Here is a 19,213-nt window from a genome sequence, read left to right as displayed (position 1 = left end):
TTCCGACCCTTCCAAGGCCAAGATGTCTCGAGAGGAAATCCCGCTTCCTTCTCACACCACCGGCGCCACTGGTCTGTGTCTTCTCCCCGCACCTATGCTGCACCAGGAATTCTCAGCCTCATCCCAACTACCTTCTCAACCGTCCAAGTGGATCTATCCAACAAGCCAGCTCTCTGCGCAGTCATAGCGCCTGTATTCGGCATTTATCCGTCTCCCAAATGGACATATCTGAGTTTAGGGCTTGGATCGATTGGTAGGTATGTCCGATGTGATCGGGGATATTGTCTTTGGTTCCTTTTTTTTTTGGGTCACAGTTCACAGCCGCGTCTGCGTTTGCGCCCGGATTGTGTGAGCATCGCCTCGAAATGCCCCCAATTTTTCTTGATCTTTCCGACCCCTGCTAAAGATATGAAAGACCAGGGCGAAAACACATCTCGGGGCTCGATACTCGGTAGACTGTACAAGACCTCCCGGCCTTTTCTTTCGCTCGGCGGATCTGGGACGCCGCGGCGTGAAGACAGTGACCGTCTCCAAAAGCATCGAGGCTTACCGCTTGGCGTCCTTTACAAGCCCCAGCTCTCCGTCGTTTGCTGCGCCAAAGCAGGTTTGAATCCCGACCCGTAGTCAGTGGCTGCCTCGAGATAATACTTGTTAGTCATGGCCGGGGGTGGTGAAAATAGTTCACTATGCTTTGTACACGTGCACCACCACGGCCCAACGCAGGCCCGCTTGATCTTTACCCGTTATGCAAGCCATTGACCTGATGGTGCAAGGTAACATCGCTTCCGTTGAGCCACCGCTGATTCTGGTAGTTTATGACGCGCGACTGAAAAGGAACAGGACAGGAGCTGCAATTCTCATATAACAGAGACGGTATGGATCACCTCCCCAGTTTTCTTCTTGTTTCTCTCCAGAACTCACTTCCGACTCGCAGTCGCTTTTCAGTCACTCGTTGTACATTCGTTCAACTCCAGTATGGATATGAGGAGGCTGAAGCTTGTCGGCCTTGTCGGCTCTCTTCTTGTTACCTTGGCTCAGGCTGGGAATGGCGGAGACAGCAGCTGGGGCTCAAGTTCCTGTGCTACTGTCTACTCTACCGTGTGGTCAGTGTCAACAGAATATGTGCCGACCACAACGACCGAGGAGAAGACAGTTTACTCTACGGAGACCGACTATGTGACAGTCACTACAACTGACACTGTCTACGTCACGGACACAACCACCCAGATATCGGTCCAACCAACAACGATTGTTGACGTCACTACCGAAACGGATATTGAATCCACCACCATTGTCAGCCCGACCACCATCCACGAGACAACCACAGTGGTTAAGCCTACTACTATCGTGAGCCCAACGACTGTTGTGAGCGTGAGCACCATCATCAGCGTCCAACTGAGCACTGTCACGGACACGGTCCCTACCACCGTCATTAGTGTTAGTGCCACAACAGCCACCGTCTCGACGTATCCCGGACTCGTTACCTGTACGTCGAGGATTGTCAACCCTACTTATACTCCCAAAGCTCCTTTGCCCACCAATTACCTTTGGGGATGTGCTCCTGGCACTATTTGCACTCCTCCACAGATCGGCTGTAATTGGGAACAAAACCCCCCGGCTGACACATATGTCTGCGCTCCGGAAGAATGCAAACCTGTTCCTGAGCTCTTCTTGCCAGCGAACCTCAGTTCACTCTGGCCGAATCCCACCGAGTCCACGTGCGCTTGGGATGAAGCACCGCAAGGCTACTTCCACCTCAACCCGCAGCATTTCGGTCTAAGCTTCGCCATCTTCGATGTTTACGGCCAACCTCTTTGCCCGGCTCCTACAACGACAAGTACTTGGGCTGACTGGTCTACCATTGCGAAGCCCACTCCCCCGCCCAAGCCCACATCGACGTGGGCTCCTAAGATGCCTAGACGTGGACTGATGGCTAACCCAATCGCCGAGATCGTGAGCCGACAGAATTTCCTCAGTGCACCCGCGCAGTGCTACCGCATCTACGATGCTGCAAGTCAGGCTGGCCAAGCGGTAGGTCTGGTTTATGACCTGCTCTGTCCGGCTAGCACAACATTCCAGCAGGCACTCACTCAATGTCGCGCATGTGCTCAACAATATGCCGGCAGCTCCACTGGCACGGAAACCTTTCCGGAGCTTCAAAACTACTTCCAATATTGCCAGACTCATACTTCCTAAGGGAGAGGAGAGCATCCCTTTGGCACTCTGGTTCCACCCTTCTCGACTCAGCTACAGGATGACGGCATGGAGCATTGCTCTATATATTCCCGGACATATCCGTGGAATCTCGACATTACGGACCCGGATCGGCTCATGAATACCCTTTCCACCCCTCTTGAAGAATGGTCGATGCGCCGTTAATAGGGCATTACTGGCTAGGGGCCGTGACCCTTACTATCTGTATATAACACCTCATCTGCGCCATTTTCTCCCAAATTTGCTATCAGTACTTGTGGTTGCTGGTGAGATCCGCGGGCTCGACACAAAAGCAATCGGACGGGGGGTTGGGTTTGGCCCCAACGAAATACATGACCTGGTTGATGTGGAAAGAAACGAAGTCACTCCTTGATGATGGAATGCCCAAACTCAGATAATCATAATACAAATGGCAAAAGTCATTGCAAAGATTTGTTATCCTTTCCTTCCTAGTTTGTGGGACTACAAGCATTTCGGCAGCATCCGCGAATATGAAGCTACTTTGCTCCTTGCTCAGATAAATATTTTGCTAGTGTCAATCGACTACTTACACAGACGAAGACTATTAGGTTTCGTCGTGGGAGCTCTCTGATCTATCTGCGCTAGTTAATGTGCTCGAGCTCAACGAGCATTCCCACCAGCTTCACATCAAGTGTTTACATTCTCTCCTCTACTATCGGGTGAAGCATCTGTCTGCCGCAACTACCGGCGATCTTGAGTTTCGCACGATCCGACTGTGTGTCGTTAAAGATACTCCATAAACTGGGAAAAATCCCAGACTACCCTGTCCCTTGGAAGTATCCCATGGGAGCTGTCATACCCTTTGGGAATAGCCGTTACAGGTTTGGCATGGAGTACGAGGTGGTTGGAGATGACCAGAAGAATCATATAACAAAAGATTGAGTGTCTCAAAAGAGCATGCGTCATTCTACACATTCTTGCAATGTCGAATGCAGCGGGTTCTCGTTCATGGGCTTCTCAGCCTTTGAATATTGCCATCAAAACATTGCTATACGTACTCTGAATCCTCCGTAGCTGTTAGAGAATCAATGAGTCAATAAATGTCATCGCCGGATGCAGTCTGACAACACCATTCCTGGCTTCCTAGTTGCGGTGTTCTCCTGTGAGACTCTGCCAAAAAGTTCGTTGATCACGCTCTATGCTCCTCATATCTCTCACGGGGCCAATGCTAAGTGATCAGCATAGATTTGAAGCTGCGGAAGGCCATACTACGAAGACAACATCTAGGGTTGTAAGAGGCTCATCTATTGCTCCGCCTTCGCTCTGAGTAGAGTTGAACTTGGATCCAACTCATTCCTCTCTAAATTTGTTTTGCTTCATGATAAACTTTATCCTCCACAGGTTTGAGCGGAGCGCAGCACCCGAGTTTGTGGACGTTTAGCATATTTATGAACGATACATTGATATGCCTGCTTTAGGCATTGAGCTTCATGTAAAAAGAATTGGACAAATCTCCAACGTGGAACGATTTTTGGGGCTTTTGGGGGGAAATATTGATGGAAATTGTTCAGAGATGTATCGTGACACAAAAGCCACCGCATGGGCAACGCTGCAAGAGACAACTGGGCGGGATGTATTCAGGCATGATTCTGAGTCATGCACTGGGATGACCATTCTAATGCTAATAGCACTCTAATTGATTTTGTGGAGAGAACGGCATCAGTACTTCAGTAGCCGACCCCTGATATAAACCTACCAACATATAACAAATTGGTCACACATGTCAGAGAGAACAGTTAAGATCCGTATTGATGGATAGCCGTCACCGTGGACCGATCTTCCTCTACCTCATCAACGCCTATGGGGAAATCGTGATCCAGAACATCAATATCACCCCAATCCGCACTGCTGAATAATTCATACCAGGATGTACTTGTATTGAGCTGTAAGTGCGTGTCTGAATGTTCTGTTGGTTGCGCGGGTGATGCGTTGGACATGGTGCTATAGTCAACAAGTGACCACAACAAATCCTCATCTTCAGCACCAAGGCCTGGATCGACGATGGAGTCTTCGGATAGGAAACGGAACTTGTAACTGTTTTCGACGAATGTTTTCAGCGCAGTCAGCTGCAGGCGAAAATGGTCAGTGATCTATTCTTAAATGACGTGAATTCCTCTCACCAACAAACACGCATTCGCCCAATGTCGACTGAGATCTTCCAGGAAGGCAATACTCTCCTTCAAACTGTGAAGAGCTTCGTTTCGCGTTTCTTTGTCGGTTGCGTGCGCGTCCAGACCAGCAATGCTGCCGGACACAACAGCACAATAGCCGTAAAAGGAGGCCTGTACATAACAACCAAGTTCGCGAGCGTTATGAATGTGTCTAGCCAGAGAATTTGCATGCTGCCGGCCAGAAGCGAAGGTTCGAACTAGGAAACTCGGAGGAACGCTCATTTGACACGATCGGATGCGCTTCCTGAGCAGGAAAGGGTGATGCAGGATACAGTAGCATAGGTGAAATAACGCCCTCGAAAAGATAATTGGGCCAACAATGGCCTGGTCCATGCTATCTGTGTCGAAAAGATGACGACCAATCTCCTGCTTGAGCGGCAGGCGCATCTGAAAACGAGTCTCTAGGAGGAGAAGGTCGGATTCGGTGGCTGCAAAGTCAGATGTTGCCTCCCAAGGGGGATATCGGTTTCTGAAGTTACATTCCTGCAGCATATACTGTGCTGTTCGACCAAGAATCTGGGCAATCATAATCACACGTGCAAAAGGTCCGTGTGTGCTGTTGTTTACCAGTGCGCGGTCGGAAGCCTCCTCCAGCGTAAGTGTTTTCTCCCACAACCCATCTCGCCACTTGGTCTCATCCAAGGGCAGCTGGAGTTGGCACGAAGCGTCTAATATTGCTGGTGGCCGGCCGCGACCGCATGAGACCAGTCGATCCAGAAGGTATATGGACCAGAAAACTCGACGATGCTCCTCTTGCACACAGTGAGGAATGTGGGTTCGCTGACCGAGCATTAATTTGAGATCTTGGGCAATTCGAACCGCCATTCCAATCTTCACCCATGCTGAGCCATGACGCGACCTTCCGGCTGTAGAGCTGTCAGTTGACTGAGTAGATGACGCGTCGGATAACATACCCGTAAAATCGAATATCGAAAGCAATGTCACAGTCTGGACAGTGTGAAGGTCGGCTGACTGGTTCGCGGCAAAGCATGTCGAGACGATGGATTTCCATGACTGATTGGCGAAAGCCACGGCAAAGTCGAATATCTTGTCCCCGAAGAAGGACTCGGTAGAAAATCGAACCGCATTAGCGAGAATGGCGAAGAGTAGATGATCGGGGATAGTCCCGTCCGAGTATTTTTGACGAAAGTTCGCTTCGTGGAAGAAGGAATATGGCTGGTTGTGGCAGTGCTCGAAGTAAGCATCAATGGTGGACTCAAGAACGGGAACAGGCAAACACCCTTCATAGTTATGTGCTTGTCTTTGGGGTGAATGGGACGAGCCCATGCTGGACCAAGAGCTAACAGCATCTGTAGTGCTTGAAAGTGTCCTTTGCTCTGTTTGCGTCTCGGTACTGCCACCTATTAGGTTTTGTTGTTGAGCGGCAGAGGCAATCGATGCGGCTATAGTCTTTTGCGTCGAGACAATCCTGTGAAATCGCGATGAGTGAGCTTCTCAATACTAGAAGACATCTGGCAAGCCGAACCCTTGTAACTGATGCTGAAAGTCGCGTAGCAAGCCTTCCAAATCGGCCAACTTGCGAGATATGTGGCCCTGGCTTGTTCAACACTGGCTAGAATAGGCAAGACAGCTAGGTTGTCATACCAGACTCTCGGACGATTTGTCAACAGAGGGCGGTCGCTGCGTTTCCCTCCTGGGTGAATATCGACACACTAGAGCACATTAGATGGTTTCTTTGGTCTCGGAGCAGTCCGCACCTTCGGAGAGACGTGCGCAATTCTCACACGGATAATTACCTGTGCAACGAGCCTTTTTCCGCCTATGACGTTCACAGTTAGCCCAAAGGTCGAGAGAGATATGTCAACACTTGCGGAGGGACAAATGAGACATCTGCTGTTGCGAAACTGACCTACATGCGTTGCAGGCCCGGGCAATGCGCTGGATGGGTTTATAGTGCTTCTGGATGCCCTTGGCGGGATCCGTCTCCATGATATGGGGTATAAAGCGGTCACCGTTGAGATGTACTTGTGGTTCTGGTGGAGGTGGGTAGCAACGTGCAGACGAGACAAAGTAGGAGGCGAGACCGAGAAATCAGAAATTAGGCCCTGTACTCGGTAATATCTGTCTAACAGTATCTGGGCCAGTGAAATTTGTTCTCGACCCCGCGCTGTTTGTGGAGTGATGTGCAACCTAGGAGCCTGACTCCACGCATTCTCACCCGTATTTGAATCATGGCATCCAGATCAATCATTTACCACGCAAGAAAACCTAACCTGCACATAACAAAATCCTCACGACAGCAGAACTACTACGCAATGGTTTAAGGACTCTTGTTCGGGCAAGAAGCGTCTTATAACGGTCGGCATTCCACAAACAGATTCCTCTGTCTTAGATCAAATCCGTAAATGTAATAGGTGTATCGCTGCGTCCTTTTTCTAGCAGGGATCCATGTCGCCTGTTGAAAATTACCCAACACAACAGGCCAATTGACCAATATACCTACTTTCCTCGTGAATCCTGGCGTCGAAGATTCATGGTTAGCGTTTAGCCACGACAGGTAGAATGGTCGTGATCGTTGCTTGATCGGTCCGCAATGCTAGGTCGTCTATTGCTCGTCGTCAGAACGATCTACGGGGTAGAACTCGTCTCCATCTTCCCCAATCTGCAAAAGTAAGCGGTATGAGTGCGGGCACAGCTTTCAACTGAGGGACGGGATGAAGGGTTGAATAGGAGATTTGGCGTAGCGAATGTGTGCACCAGCCTCGTAGTTGCACCCGACCGAATACTGGTTGATGTGAATTACACTAATAGACCTACATAGGTACAGAGCCAGTGGTATTTTTGAAATCCAATCGGGTCCTACTGTTGCTCCCTCCAACCCCTGTCTTCATCATGCCTCGGCACAGCAGGACCTCAAGCAGCATAGCCCGGCCGAAACGCGGCTGCAGACTGCCGTAGCTCGATTTATGGAATAGAATCAAGATATGTTTCTATGTATACTCTCGAGGATAATGTTTCAGGGGGATAGATATCCGGAAAATCATCTTGCACCACGTCGAATGAGATCCACAAAGAGCTCACCGTCTGTTCTACGTGGATCAACACACGGACTAACATACTACTACGGAGTATTTGCCATCAATCCGATTGCACACTGCGACTCTCGACATGGGCGACTTCCCGCTCTGAGAGGACATCACCTAGGTAAATGACCAAGATCTTATGTCACTGCTTCTCGCAATCCGGGAAACAGTGGGTTTTTTGTAACAGCATTATGAATGATTTCAATGAGTTAACGCAATATGGTCGAAACTCCTATCTGTTGAATACAAGAGATGGTCGGTGAACTGGAGCCATCTGGAGAGCAATGGATACTATATGGTCACATTTCGAAATCTGACATCTTCACCGCATCCTCCTTGTTCACGGTGAATGGGGTAAATTTGCTGGCTGGTGAGGCTTCTCAGGATGCTCTCCATCGGAGCTCGGTACTTCTCGGTGGACAGGAGTGTCTTGCTCGAGGCCATTGACAACGTCTCGGGACAATTCGACATACTACAAACAAGTCAGCATTGGAAACAGTACGCTCTACCAGGGAGCACTCACGTCATATGCAAACTCGCCGATCTCGGTCTCGTCCATGCCCATAATTTCTTCTTGTTCAGAAGCACGAAGGTGCAGGCCGGGTATGAAGTTGAGAACAAACAAGATGGCGCAACTGACGACGAAGGAATAAGCCATTCCAGTGACACCGTCGCAGAGTTGATAAGCCAGTTGAATCCAGTGATGGTTGAGCCAGCCACCGGATATCTCGCTAAACCCATCCAGATGAGCAATGTAGTCGGCGGCAAAAAATCCCGTCAAGAGGTCTCCGACAAGACCGCCGATGCCGTGAATGGCGAAAATGTCAAGGGAGTCGTCGATGTGGAGGAGGAACTTGAGCTTGGTGGCATAGTTGCAAGCGATACCTCCAACTACACCAAAAACGACAGCAGCCCACGCAGGGACGAAACCGCTACCAGGAGTAATGGCGACCAAGCCGGCAATGACACCGCTGCAGAAGCCGACGGTAGACCATTTGCGTTCCAAGCGATAGTCAAGGATGCACCAGGTGAGACCGCCGACGCTTGCTGCCAAGTTGGTGACGACCGCAGCCATGATGGCACGTAGATTCGCAGACAAAGCGGAACCCGCATTGAAACCGAACCACCTGAAATGCAATTAGTGAGGCTTAGAAACGTGTGAAACAGAACACATCTACATACCCGACCCAGAGGAAGACGGTTCCAATGACTATATGTGTGACGTTGTGCGGGCGATAGTTCAGCTCGTGAGTACCGTGACCCCGACGCTTTCCTAGCATGAGGGAGTAGGCCAGAGCAGCTGCGCCGGAGGAAATGTGGACGGGAGTACCACCGGCAAAATCAAGACCACCCATCTTGAAGACCCACCCCGAGGAATTCCAGGTCCAGCAGGCAATAGGGTCGTAGACGACCGTTGCCCAGATGAAGGAGAAAACCATGGCGGGCAGCATTCGACCACGTTCGGCGGCAGCCCCGATGGCGAGGGCGACGGTAATAGCGGCGAACATGCCCTGGTATACCGCGAACATGAGATCGGGAATCTTGCTTGAACCGACGGAGGGAGCTCCCAAGACATTGCGAAAGCCGAAGTTTTCGAGATCTCCAATGAATTTACCGGCCGTATGGGAGAAAGTCAGGGAATAGCCCCAGAAGAACCATTGAAAAGAAATCAGAGCCGTGGCTGCGACCGACAGCCATATGAGCGACAAAGCGGATTTCCGTCGCGCAAGGCCGGAGTAGAAGAAGCTGTGATTCGCCCGTCAGCAAATCGGTCAACGCGAACTCAAAGGGGCAACCGCGTACCCGACACCGGGAATCATAAGAAGCACCAAAGCAGTGGCCGTGATCATCCAGGCAATGTCGCCGGCATTGTAATAGACATTGAGATCCTCTGTGAGCGAGTCTCCACCGGTCATGGATGTTCCTGCGGCGGGAAGATGACATTAGTTTGGGTGGTTCTTCAGCGCGCCCAGGGAGCGACCTGCGTGGTGGTAAAAAGGAAGCCGTATAATACCATTGTAGATGTCCAGCGGGACATAGGGAAGTGACCCCAAATCAGTCGACATGTTGCTGGAAGGAATAGAATGATTGCTCTACAGAGAAGGTGGACGTGCAACGTGCGAAGTGGTGAACCAATTGAAAGGAATCACCCGGCAAATCTCAGGGGCTCGAAGAATGGGAGCGGATCAAATGCAAACATCAACAATTGAATGGTGATGCAGGCAGAAATCGCTGTGAAAATTCCACTCCAAAAGTCGAGATGGACAAGAAGAAGGTAGAGAGTGGAAAGATCGAAAGGGTGTCGGAAAGAGTGGGAAAAGGAAGGGTTGAAAACAAAATTGAATTTGGCAAAAGAAACGAATATAGCACAAAAACGCGCCCGTATCGCGAAGTGCCACCATATTGACCGATTGTGTCACTTGCAGGGCTTGGGCTCTGGCTCAGGCAACGCTTGGCATGTCTTGGGTACTTAATACACAGTCAGAGGATGCGGCTCGAAGCAGAGCTTGCCGGATATGCCTCTGGTCCCAAATGCCATGACCTGGGAGGGCCTGAGGTGATAGGCTCGATAGGGCGCACAGGAAGGGCTGAGCTAAGACCAAGGCAGCCGCCACCCAAGGAACAACATAATAACTACTTTGTACTTGTCGTACATACCCAGTCCAGGTTGCCCAAGGGCTAATTAACTCAACGCTGTGATCCAGGCGCGCCTTGCCCGGCCAAGAGGCTCCGCTCTGTCCATCACTGCGTGCCTAGAGATGCGAAGAAATAACAACTCCCTTTTCCCTACTTACCCTCCTCACCCCGTCTTACCCGTACTCGCAGCACTGAATTTTCCTAGTAGGCTGCTTCTCTCTAGTACGCCCCGTCACTCTCGCCCCTTTCTTTCTCCTGCCACCAATTGCGACTGGCCTCTGGTCCTTCGCTCGTGTTGGCGTTTAGCCCAATGGTCAAAAATATCCGGCTCTCCAAGGCTGCCTCGTGCTTCTCTCGCCTACTAGTCGTCGCTAAAATCGAAGGTACTTATGCCCAAGCCTCCCTAGCCCCAAACTCAAGGTTCGCCAGGCTCCCTAGGCTTCGCCCGGGGGGGGGGGGGGAGGGGGGGTGGAGCTCAGTTCTGGGCGAGATAAGCAGCCGACGCTCAATTGGCTCAGACGCAAATCCAGGTGGTGGAGGCACCGTGTCAACTCTCAGTGCATCTCCACACAGATAACGAGTCCGACGGTTCTGGTCTGTTTCATTTCCTTCGGCTACTGTGCATGCCCTGCCCTTTGGACGAGCTTGGGACGAGTTATCTCGTACGGGGACACGTTCTCACAACCACGGGGTTTCTTGATGTACGGAGGTGACAGCCAGCACCAATCTCTGACATCTGCGCTATGCTACTCATAAATCGACATCTTCCCTGCCACGATCATGCCTCAAAGTCTACAGTTTTGCAAGTATTATCGGGGCCAAATACCGGTGTGCAACTACCTCCGTCAACATTCACCTGACGCGTGTGCTGACAGAGATACTGGTGGATCTTTTTTAATTCAACCATGTCGCCAAGTACTATTTCGGACTTCCAACCTTGATAAGGATGATGGAGGGGTGGAATGGCCTCCCAACTGCATCTGATCTTGAGCTTTTCAATTAGTTGCCTGACAGCGGCCCCGACATATTATTGTCCAAGACTTGGCGCGGAGACTCTGGAGAACTGGGTGTTGAAGTATCTTGCCGACCTTCCGTTAGCAACACAGTTCGCAGTTCCGATTCGATTGACACATATACCGTTGTCCATTACTGATTAGAACCAAGCAAAGACAAACAGGTAATTCTGCTCATTTCGGCCAAGAAGGGTTGTCGCAATGTGAGCACTTCGCGGGACGTTGCAACTGGTCTGCAAGCCCAGAACTTGTCCGCAGCGAAGGCATCGATTAATAGTGTCCTTGTGCGAATACCTCCCCGAGCTCCGTCCGAGTTGCGCTCATCACGTGACATGTCCCTTGTTTGTATGAGGAGCCGCTCAAGATGAATTGCCTACCAATGTTCTGTTTGGCATCAGTCCAGCGAGAGCCTGTTGTGTTGGCGTCTTTGCTGCCTTCCAAGACCTTCTCGGCATGATGGTCTGATGGCCCTCCTCTTTGTTGAACTTCGCTGCGAAGATGGTTTGCTCAAAATCGAGATATGAAGCTGTGCATACCCGCGATCAGGCTGGAAGTCAGGGGCCCCTTCTTTTGGGAGTGTCGACAGCTTTGTCGAGCCTCTGGGAAATGCCCTTTCGCGGTAAGGATCTAAGAGCAGACAGCAGCTTTTTGTGCGTGCCAAGGTTTGTTGTTGACAGAATTGTCCTCGGCTATACTAAGTTATGGTAGCACCACAAGACACCAGACACCGTAGGTCCGGGCCGTAGCACATACAGTAATATCATCGACCTAGATCGATATGGATGCACCACCATTGGCCCGAGCCCTTTTCTTGTTAGGAATTGGTGACCGAATCGTCGAGAAAAAGATTCCTTGATCAGCACGAGATTTAAAACTATCAAGGGTATCAAACAAGCAGTAGCAGAGCTATCTCGCCAGCTGCCAGGTTTTTGTGTCACGGGATGTGGGATGGGCGAATCGTGGGCGAGTCACAAAGCAGGCTGCCAACTTGATTTCCTCCATCCATGATCGGATCACAAATCCAGGCAATCAATAATTCTTCATCGGCGACTCATCAACGGAGAAGGCGACAACGGGAAGGACGGCACTGTGCAATCGTGAGACGCGTGCCGTGGAGATTGGTGTCGATGTGATACTAGGTTTTTTCCCTCGCTACCTAATTTTTTTTTAATTATTATTAGTCAGTTCTGAAGTTGCCCCCAATATCCATAGTATTTCATAGCAATTATTGCACTTGCGACGCCTTTTAATGCGGCGAGATAGAGTTTCAGAGGAACTCTTCTCCGCAGCGCACAGCCAGTTGGCATCGATTGCAGCCATGCCTCAGTCAGCGACAAGCCAACCAATTCCCGTCCCCGTCGGGGTTGTCCATCAGCCACACGTTGCGGCTGCCACAACTGCCAGTGCCAACAGTGCTCCTTCTCCCGCTACACCCGACCTTCAGCCATCACCGCTGCATCAAACGTTATCGCGGCCTGTTCAGAGTCAGTCTCAAGTCGTCGCTCCCTTACCTGTGCGTCCCATTACCCTTCCCAGAGTCGGACCGCGTGCTCCAAAAACCGAAGAGCAACGCAGAGAAGGTCGCTTGCCCCTCGTTATGGAGCATGAAGAGATGCCAATGCATCGCCCAAGCGGCGGCTCTTCATCCGGCTCTGATGAAGATGCTATCCCATCCTCTGCCTACGCGTATCCTACCACTTCCTACGATAACCCTGATGGCCCTGTAACCTATACGCCCACTTCCTCCATCTCGGCGTATACACCCTCGACGGGGTTCTCCTCCGGACTCTCCTCCTGGGGCTCGTATGGACCAAGACCAAGAGGTGGGAGCGGTGGAACCCAGAACATGGACCGATCTTTCTCGGAAAGCGCTCAGAGTGTCATCTCAGAGCTGCGAGGTGCAAGGCCTGGGGCTCCGCTCCGGACACCTTCAAACACTTATGCGCCTCCACGAAAACCGCCTCAATTTCTGTCTCTCAATTCTAAGAGAATGCATTCGTCAAACACCATGCGGGGCACGAGGAGGGATCCGAATGCACAGTACAAGGCACAGGAGAAGGCTTATGTTCAGCGAGTTCGACAACAACCGCAAGATTGGCTTGGCAATGATCCTCGAACGCCGAGTATTGGGTACAGTACGGATGACGAGACCGACGATGAATCCCCGTCGGCCGAACACGGGTTCGACGATCCGTACGACCCAGAGACGCTCATGTTTCTGGGCAACGAGGAGAATCTCCAGCCGACAGAGGAGGAATTGCAGAATTCCGAGAATAGAGAACGGCTCGAGTGGCATTCGATGTTGGCTTCCGTTCTGAAAGGTGACGTGGTCAAGCAGGAGAAGCAGCGGCTGATCGGCACAACTGAGCAGAAGAGCAAGGCAGAACTGGGCGCCGAGATCTGGCTGGGTGTAAGGGCAAAATATTATGGCCGACCCTTACAAATGCAGAAGAAGCTTATTGAAGAAGGTCGTGCGCAAATCGGCCCCATTATTGAACAAATCATTGCCTTTGAGATCAAGGGCGAGACGGTGGTAGGCAAGTCGCCGCTAGAACAAGTCGAGGAGGCAGTAGCAAACATTGAGAAGTGCGAATGGCTGTATCCGTCGCGGAGAGAACTCGAAGCTGCTCAGAGCAGGGCTGCTTCTGATGCTTTCAAAAAGAGTTGTGACGCCATCATCTCCTGGCACAATATCACACAATCCATCAACACTGAGCTGGCTGTTCTTCAGGCATGGGTCGGGAACTTCGAGTTAGATTTCACCAGGCAAAAACGTCGGTCCAGCAGAGATGGAGATCTTTCTGACGAATCTTCGTTCATCGACAGGATTCTAAAAGAGGATGGCCTGAAGTCGCTCCAGGGTGATAAGAGTATGTTCCTGGCTATCAGCGAGGTCATCACGAAGGCCAAGAGCACCCTGATTGAGAACGCTGAGGCGTTTGCCGCCCGTCATCTTCCTCCTTACATCGAAGAGCTTTTGACTTTGATCAACTTCCCGTCTAGATTAATCCAGGAGATTATCCGTATGCGGCTGTTATATGCGAAGAAGATGAAGGAATCGGCACAGCAGTCTGTAATGATCATCGATCAGATGATTGCACAGTTCCAGATTCTTATGCGGCTCGCTTGTCTCATCAAGCAAGAATACCTTACAATGGCTCATCCTGAACCAGGATGGGACTTGCCTCCTTGCATTGACGAAATCTTCGACAAGGTCATTGTCGACGCCCTCAAGTTCTACTTTAAGATGCTGAACTGGAAACTGGGCGCGAACAAGAACACATTCCGCGAAGCTGAAATCCTCGAACAAGAATGGGGCTTTTCGAACGAGATAGGCCGTCAACTCGAAGGTGGCGATATCGAGGTTGCGGAGCAATTCAGTTCCTTAACAGCCAAATCTTTACTTCGCCTCACTGCTTCATTCGAGCGAGAGCTTCGAAGCAAACCTGACGAGAGTCCGCAGGAAATGGAGAAACGATACAAAGCGATTCTGGATTCTGTCCGAGTTCGACAACGGAAGCTGTTTAGGTTCTCGCGGATACTGCGGCAAAGGTTCGAGAATGCGACCGAGTTCAATGTGGGAATGGGGGCAGAGCAGCTCCAGGGGTTCGCGGAAGCCCTCGTGTTATCTGGACACTTCCTCGTGGAAGTAAGTACTAACAGTCCGAAAGGCATTCATTTTGTGGCTTCGGCGTCGCTGTGGAACAGACCGAAAGAGATCCAGTCAATGCTGGGAACATCATTCCATGAGGATGATGCGGCAGAAGATCCCTCAAACCCTTACATTTTGATCATCAGGCCGGAGGACGACATGACTTGGGAAGGACCCAGAATGGAACTCGATACTCTGGAACTGCCTACTGATGTGAGACTGGGTAGACTCCGTCTCGTGGCTGACGGATCATCGCTTCGTCTTCAAGGCGCTCGGATGGAATTTGCCAATGCCATTGGCAGAGAATTGGACGTGGTCATTGAACAGAGAGCCAACCTGTCTCGAGTAAATCTTGAGCTTGGAAAAATCAAGAAGACCACGTTCAAACTGTCCAATACAATCATGGAAAGTGTGGAGGTGATTCGATCGCAGAATGGGGGGATCGCCAGCCCAGAATTGGTGCAATCTTGCTTTGCTTTTGCAACTGAATTTGGGAAACGATCTCTGACATATATGGATGCCAACCGACGTATGATGAATAACATGAAGCTCACTCGACTTGCACTGGACTGGATCAGCTTTATTTGTGATGATTGTGATGCGGCTGACCGGAGAACGTTCAAGTGGGCAGTTGTTGCATTGGAGTTTGCAATGGCGATGACGCGGGGGAGGAATATTCTGGACATCACGGATGAGGACTACAAACGCATCAGGGTCAAGGTGGCCGGCTGCATGTCTGTATTGATCTCTCATTTCGACATCATGGGTGCGAGATCGACTTTGGCTGCACAGCAGGAGAAATCCCGGATGGAGGCATTGACTGGCATGAACAAGCGACTGGACTACAACAAATTGCGCAATGACGAGGATTGCCGTAACGAAATGTGCCAGCAGAGACTGGCCGAACTTGCCACCATCGACCAAGTCCGTGAGGAACGAGGTACAAAGACTACTCTCGGACGCGTGTTGGAGGGATCGAACGAAGCCGACCGGTCGCTCACGTTCCTCTCCTCTTCTGCGACTAACATCACAATGCGATGGCAACAAGGTCAATTCGTGGGCGGAGGTACCTTCGGCTCGGTCTATGCGGCCCTCAATCTCGACACAGGAACTTTAATGGCCGTCAAAGAGATTCGTCTTCAAGACCCTCAGTTGATTCCAACGATTGTCAAGCAGATTGGAGATGAGATGGGTGTTTTGGCGGTTCTCGATCATCCCAACATTGTCTCGTACTACGGCATCGAAGTCCATCGCGACAAGGTGTACATCTTCATGGAATACTGCTCTGGTGGTTCGGTGGCTGGTCTTCTCGAGCATGGACGGATTGAGGACGAAACCGTCATCATGGTCTACGCACTACAGATGTTGGAAGGATTGGCTTATTTGCATTCAGCACATATTGTTCACCGGGACATTAAGCCAGAGAATGTCCTTCTTGATCATAACGGTGTTATCAAATACGTCGATTTTGGTGCAGCGAAGATCATTGCGCGGCAAGGACAAACAATGATGGCCCCAGAGCCGCCACAGCGCGCCAATGTCGATTCTGGCCAGCTTCCAAGACAGCCACAGAAGACAATGACGGGAACACCAATGTACATGTCACCTGAAGTGATTCGTGGAGACGGACCGGCAACCTCACGCTTCTCGGGAGCCGCAGATATTTGGTCATTGGGATGTGTGATTTTGGAAATGGCAACAGGCCGTCGTCCTTGGTCGACTTTGGACAACGAGTGGGCAATCATGTACAACATTGCTCAGGGTAATCCGCCACAACTACCCACCGAAGACCAGCTGAGCCCGATGGGGATTGATTTCTTGAAGAAATGCTTCGAGCGTGATCCAGCCAAGAGAAGCTCGGCGGCTGAATTGCTGCAACATCCTTGGATCGTGGAGATTAGGCGGATGGTGGTTGATGATCCTGACGCTCAGACGCCCAAGAGTGAGAGCAGTGGAGGGGTGTCGCTTCCAAGCCGACAGAACTCGACAGCATCATGAGGAAGAAGGTGCCGACAGCCCAGCAAAGTGGTTTAGTTAAGCGGTCTATTAATAGGTGGCCTTGCACGCTGAGCGAGTATTAGTAGGTAGTTACGGTGTACGGGGTACTCAGAACCTTTCTGGCTCATTATTCTCCAGCTTACGCGTAAGGCCGTACTTCGTTTTCTCGTATATTGAGCCGATTTATTCATTCGGTGAGTGACATTTGCCAACCCGGTCACACAGCAGGGGGATGGAGATTGGTCTGTTGCTGGCGTGCCGGCAAGCCGATGGAAACTTAACGCCTTGACGCCACCTCCAAAACAGGGAACCCTGACGTTGTGGTTTTCGGGCACATCGGCTTCATGGTTCAAAATGGAATCAGGACTCCATCTGGTTTTGGGGGTTGCGCCTACCTTTATCCATGTAATATTCCGAGTCTTCCAGCCTCCATTCGCTTTTGTGTCAGCAAGCGGATACCCGTTTTGTAGACCAGCTCTTCATTCATTCTTTTGTTTTATTCATTGTTAGGGCCGCCTAATCTCTGTTTCACCCTCATTATGCACGCCCGTTGCCTTCGCCATGGCCAGTGTTGACATTTCCAGTGATGCCCCGTCAGATCCGTTCTCTGACCAAGCAGCGATTCAGGATGAGCGCGAGACGGTCGCCGAGTCCACGCTGGGCGTGGGTCGAAATGCCACTTTGACCCTCGGCACTGACGCGGTAATTGTTCTAGGTTCGTGGTCGTTGTTTCTTGATAGCGGGAGCTTGTCTAACAGCATCGCAGATGAAGGCCTCCGCATAAGCGAAGGATTCGATTGCTTTGGAATCTTTTCTCAGAGTAACAGGCTTCGTGAACGATTATTTCTAAACTCGCGACTGACCTCGAGGACCAGGAACTACCAATACGAGATCCATTCCTTATTTCAACGTCCTTTGGGCTGAGATTGTCAAGGGCGAACTCACCGTTCATTATGCAAAACCGACCTCCAAGGCAGCAAATTCCCCTGTCCGTGTTGCTTACATCAATTATACACTCGAGAGCTCTACGGCGATCCTGGACAAGGCGGAAAGATGGGTCGAGCGTCTGCTACGACGGGCGTATGGACAAGCCCAACGCAAGAAGAGGATAAAGGTCCTGATAAATCCGTTCGGAGGGAAAGGAAAGGCAGTAAAACAATACACCAAGGAGATCGAACCTATCTTTGCGGCAGCGCGATGCGAAGTCGACGCTGAGCGGACCACACATCATGGCCATGCAGTCGAGATTGCAGAAAAGTTGGACATCAATGCATTCGACGCCATCGCAAACGTGTCCGGAGATGGACTGCCTCATGAATGCATCAACGGCCTTGCCAAGAAACCTAATGCGGCGGAGGCCCTGAGAAAAGTGGCCGTTGTCCAACTCCCCTGCGGCAGCGGAAACGGTATGGCGTGGAATCTGACCGGGACAGGTGAATGTAGCACGGCCGCTCTGTGTGTTGTGAAAGGTGTACGCACCCCGCTGGATCTCGTCAGCATTACGCAAGGAAATACCAGAACGCTCTCGTTTCTGTCGCAGTCTCTCGGCATAGTGGCGGAAAGCGACCTGGGAACTGAGAATCTTCGATGGATGGGTGACGCAAGGTTTTACTTTGGATTTCTTGTCCGACTGTTGGGCAAGACGCTATATCCTTGCGACATCGCTGTGAAGACGGAGATTGAGGATAAGCAAGAGATCAAGAGGCACTACGCTCAGCACATGGCTAGAAGGGCAACTCAGACTCCAATATCTCATTCTGATCTGGACGGGCCGTTGGATATGTCAAAAAATCTTGGACTCCCGCCGTTGCGATATGGTACGGTCAATGATCCTCTCCCCACCGATGCTGGCTGGACTCCTCTAACCTTCTACCCCAACCTGGGCAACCTTTACTGCGGTAATATGACTATGATGGCAGCAGATGCCCCCTTCTTTCCTGCTTCCCTCCCTTCGGATGGTCTGCTCGATTTCGTGACCATCGATGGCGACATCCCGCGACGGAAAGCGCTGGATCTGCTGCTTTCTGTTCCCAAAGGTGCCTTTTTCGACAAGGAATGCGTGCGTGTCCGGAAAGTGAGCGCTCTCCGGGTGATTCCACGGTATGGGTCGATAGCGGATTCCGCAGCCGAGAACGACCACCGGCGGAACAAGCAGGGCCAGGTGGTGGACCAGATAAGTAGCGGGAAGAACGCCAATCGAGATGCTGGCCATTTCTCGGTCGACGGAGAGAAAATGCCGTTTGAACCATTTCAGATTGAAGTTCACAGGGGATTAGGCACGGTCTTGAGTCGGCGCGTGGGTGTGTATGAAGCTATTGGACCAAAGGGGTGGGAAGATATCGATGTCACTGCCCCTACCGCCACGGACCAGGGGTCCGGATCGAGGTGAGCTGTAACGACGGAGGCGTCAACACGCTGGTATACATCTCCATATAGCGTCCAAAACAGGCCTCAATCATGGAA

The 19,213-nt window shown here is 51.1% G+C and overlaps 5 protein-coding genes across 5 annotated transcripts; 3 read left to right on the top strand and 2 right to left on the bottom strand.

The window, feature by feature from the left end:
* Nucleotides 1–975: 975 nt before the first annotated feature.
* A1O5_05033 (uncharacterized protein) lies at nt 976–2,196 on the top strand (the record flags this gene model as incomplete). The annotated part of the gene is made up of 1 exon (XM_007745636.1): nt 976–2,196. One exon carries the CDS (start codon nt 976–978, stop codon nt 2,194–2,196), a length of 1,221 nt encoding a protein of 406 aa, XP_007743826.1.
* A 1,775-nt stretch (nt 2,197–3,971) lies between these two features.
* A1O5_05032 (uncharacterized protein) lies at nt 3,972–5,693 on the bottom strand (the record flags this gene model as incomplete). Its single annotated transcript, XM_007745635.1, has 3 exons — nt 3,972–4,301; nt 4,356–5,272; nt 5,321–5,693. The coding sequence occupies 3 exons, from the start codon at nt 5,691–5,693 to the stop codon at nt 3,972–3,974; spliced, it is 1,620 nt and encodes a 539-aa protein (XP_007743825.1).
* A 2,097-nt stretch (nt 5,694–7,790) lies between these two features.
* On the bottom strand, nt 7,791–9,366 carry A1O5_05031 (uncharacterized protein; the record flags this gene model as incomplete). The annotated part of the gene is made up of 4 exons (XM_007745634.1): nt 7,791–7,922; nt 7,974–8,577; nt 8,633–9,196; nt 9,254–9,366. 4 exons carry the CDS (start codon nt 9,364–9,366, stop codon nt 7,791–7,793), a joined length of 1,413 nt encoding a protein of 470 aa, XP_007743824.1.
* A 3,052-nt stretch (nt 9,367–12,418) lies between these two features.
* Nucleotides 12,419–16,750, top strand: A1O5_05030 (STE/STE11/SSK protein kinase; the record flags this gene model as incomplete). Its single annotated transcript, XM_007745633.1, has 1 exon — nt 12,419–16,750. One exon carries the CDS (start codon nt 12,419–12,421, stop codon nt 16,748–16,750), a length of 4,332 nt encoding a protein of 1,443 aa, XP_007743823.1.
* A 561-nt stretch (nt 16,751–17,311) lies between these two features.
* A1O5_05029 (sphingosine kinase) lies at nt 17,312–19,139 on the top strand (the record flags this gene model as incomplete). The annotated part of the gene is made up of 3 exons (XM_007745632.1): nt 17,312–17,465; nt 17,517–17,570; nt 17,626–19,139. 3 exons carry the CDS (start codon nt 17,312–17,314, stop codon nt 19,137–19,139), a joined length of 1,722 nt encoding a protein of 573 aa, XP_007743822.1.
* Between the last annotated feature and the right edge of the window lie 74 nt (nt 19,140–19,213).

This window comes from Cladophialophora psammophila, assembly GCF_000585535.1.
Source record: "Cladophialophora psammophila CBS 110553 chromosome Unknown aczJe-supercont1.7, whole genome shotgun sequence".
Taxonomy (NCBI): domain Eukaryota; kingdom Fungi; phylum Ascomycota; class Eurotiomycetes; order Chaetothyriales; family Herpotrichiellaceae; genus Cladophialophora; species Cladophialophora psammophila.
The sequence above is the reverse complement of the archived record's forward strand: the minus strand, read 5'-3'. Positions and strand labels throughout refer to the sequence as shown.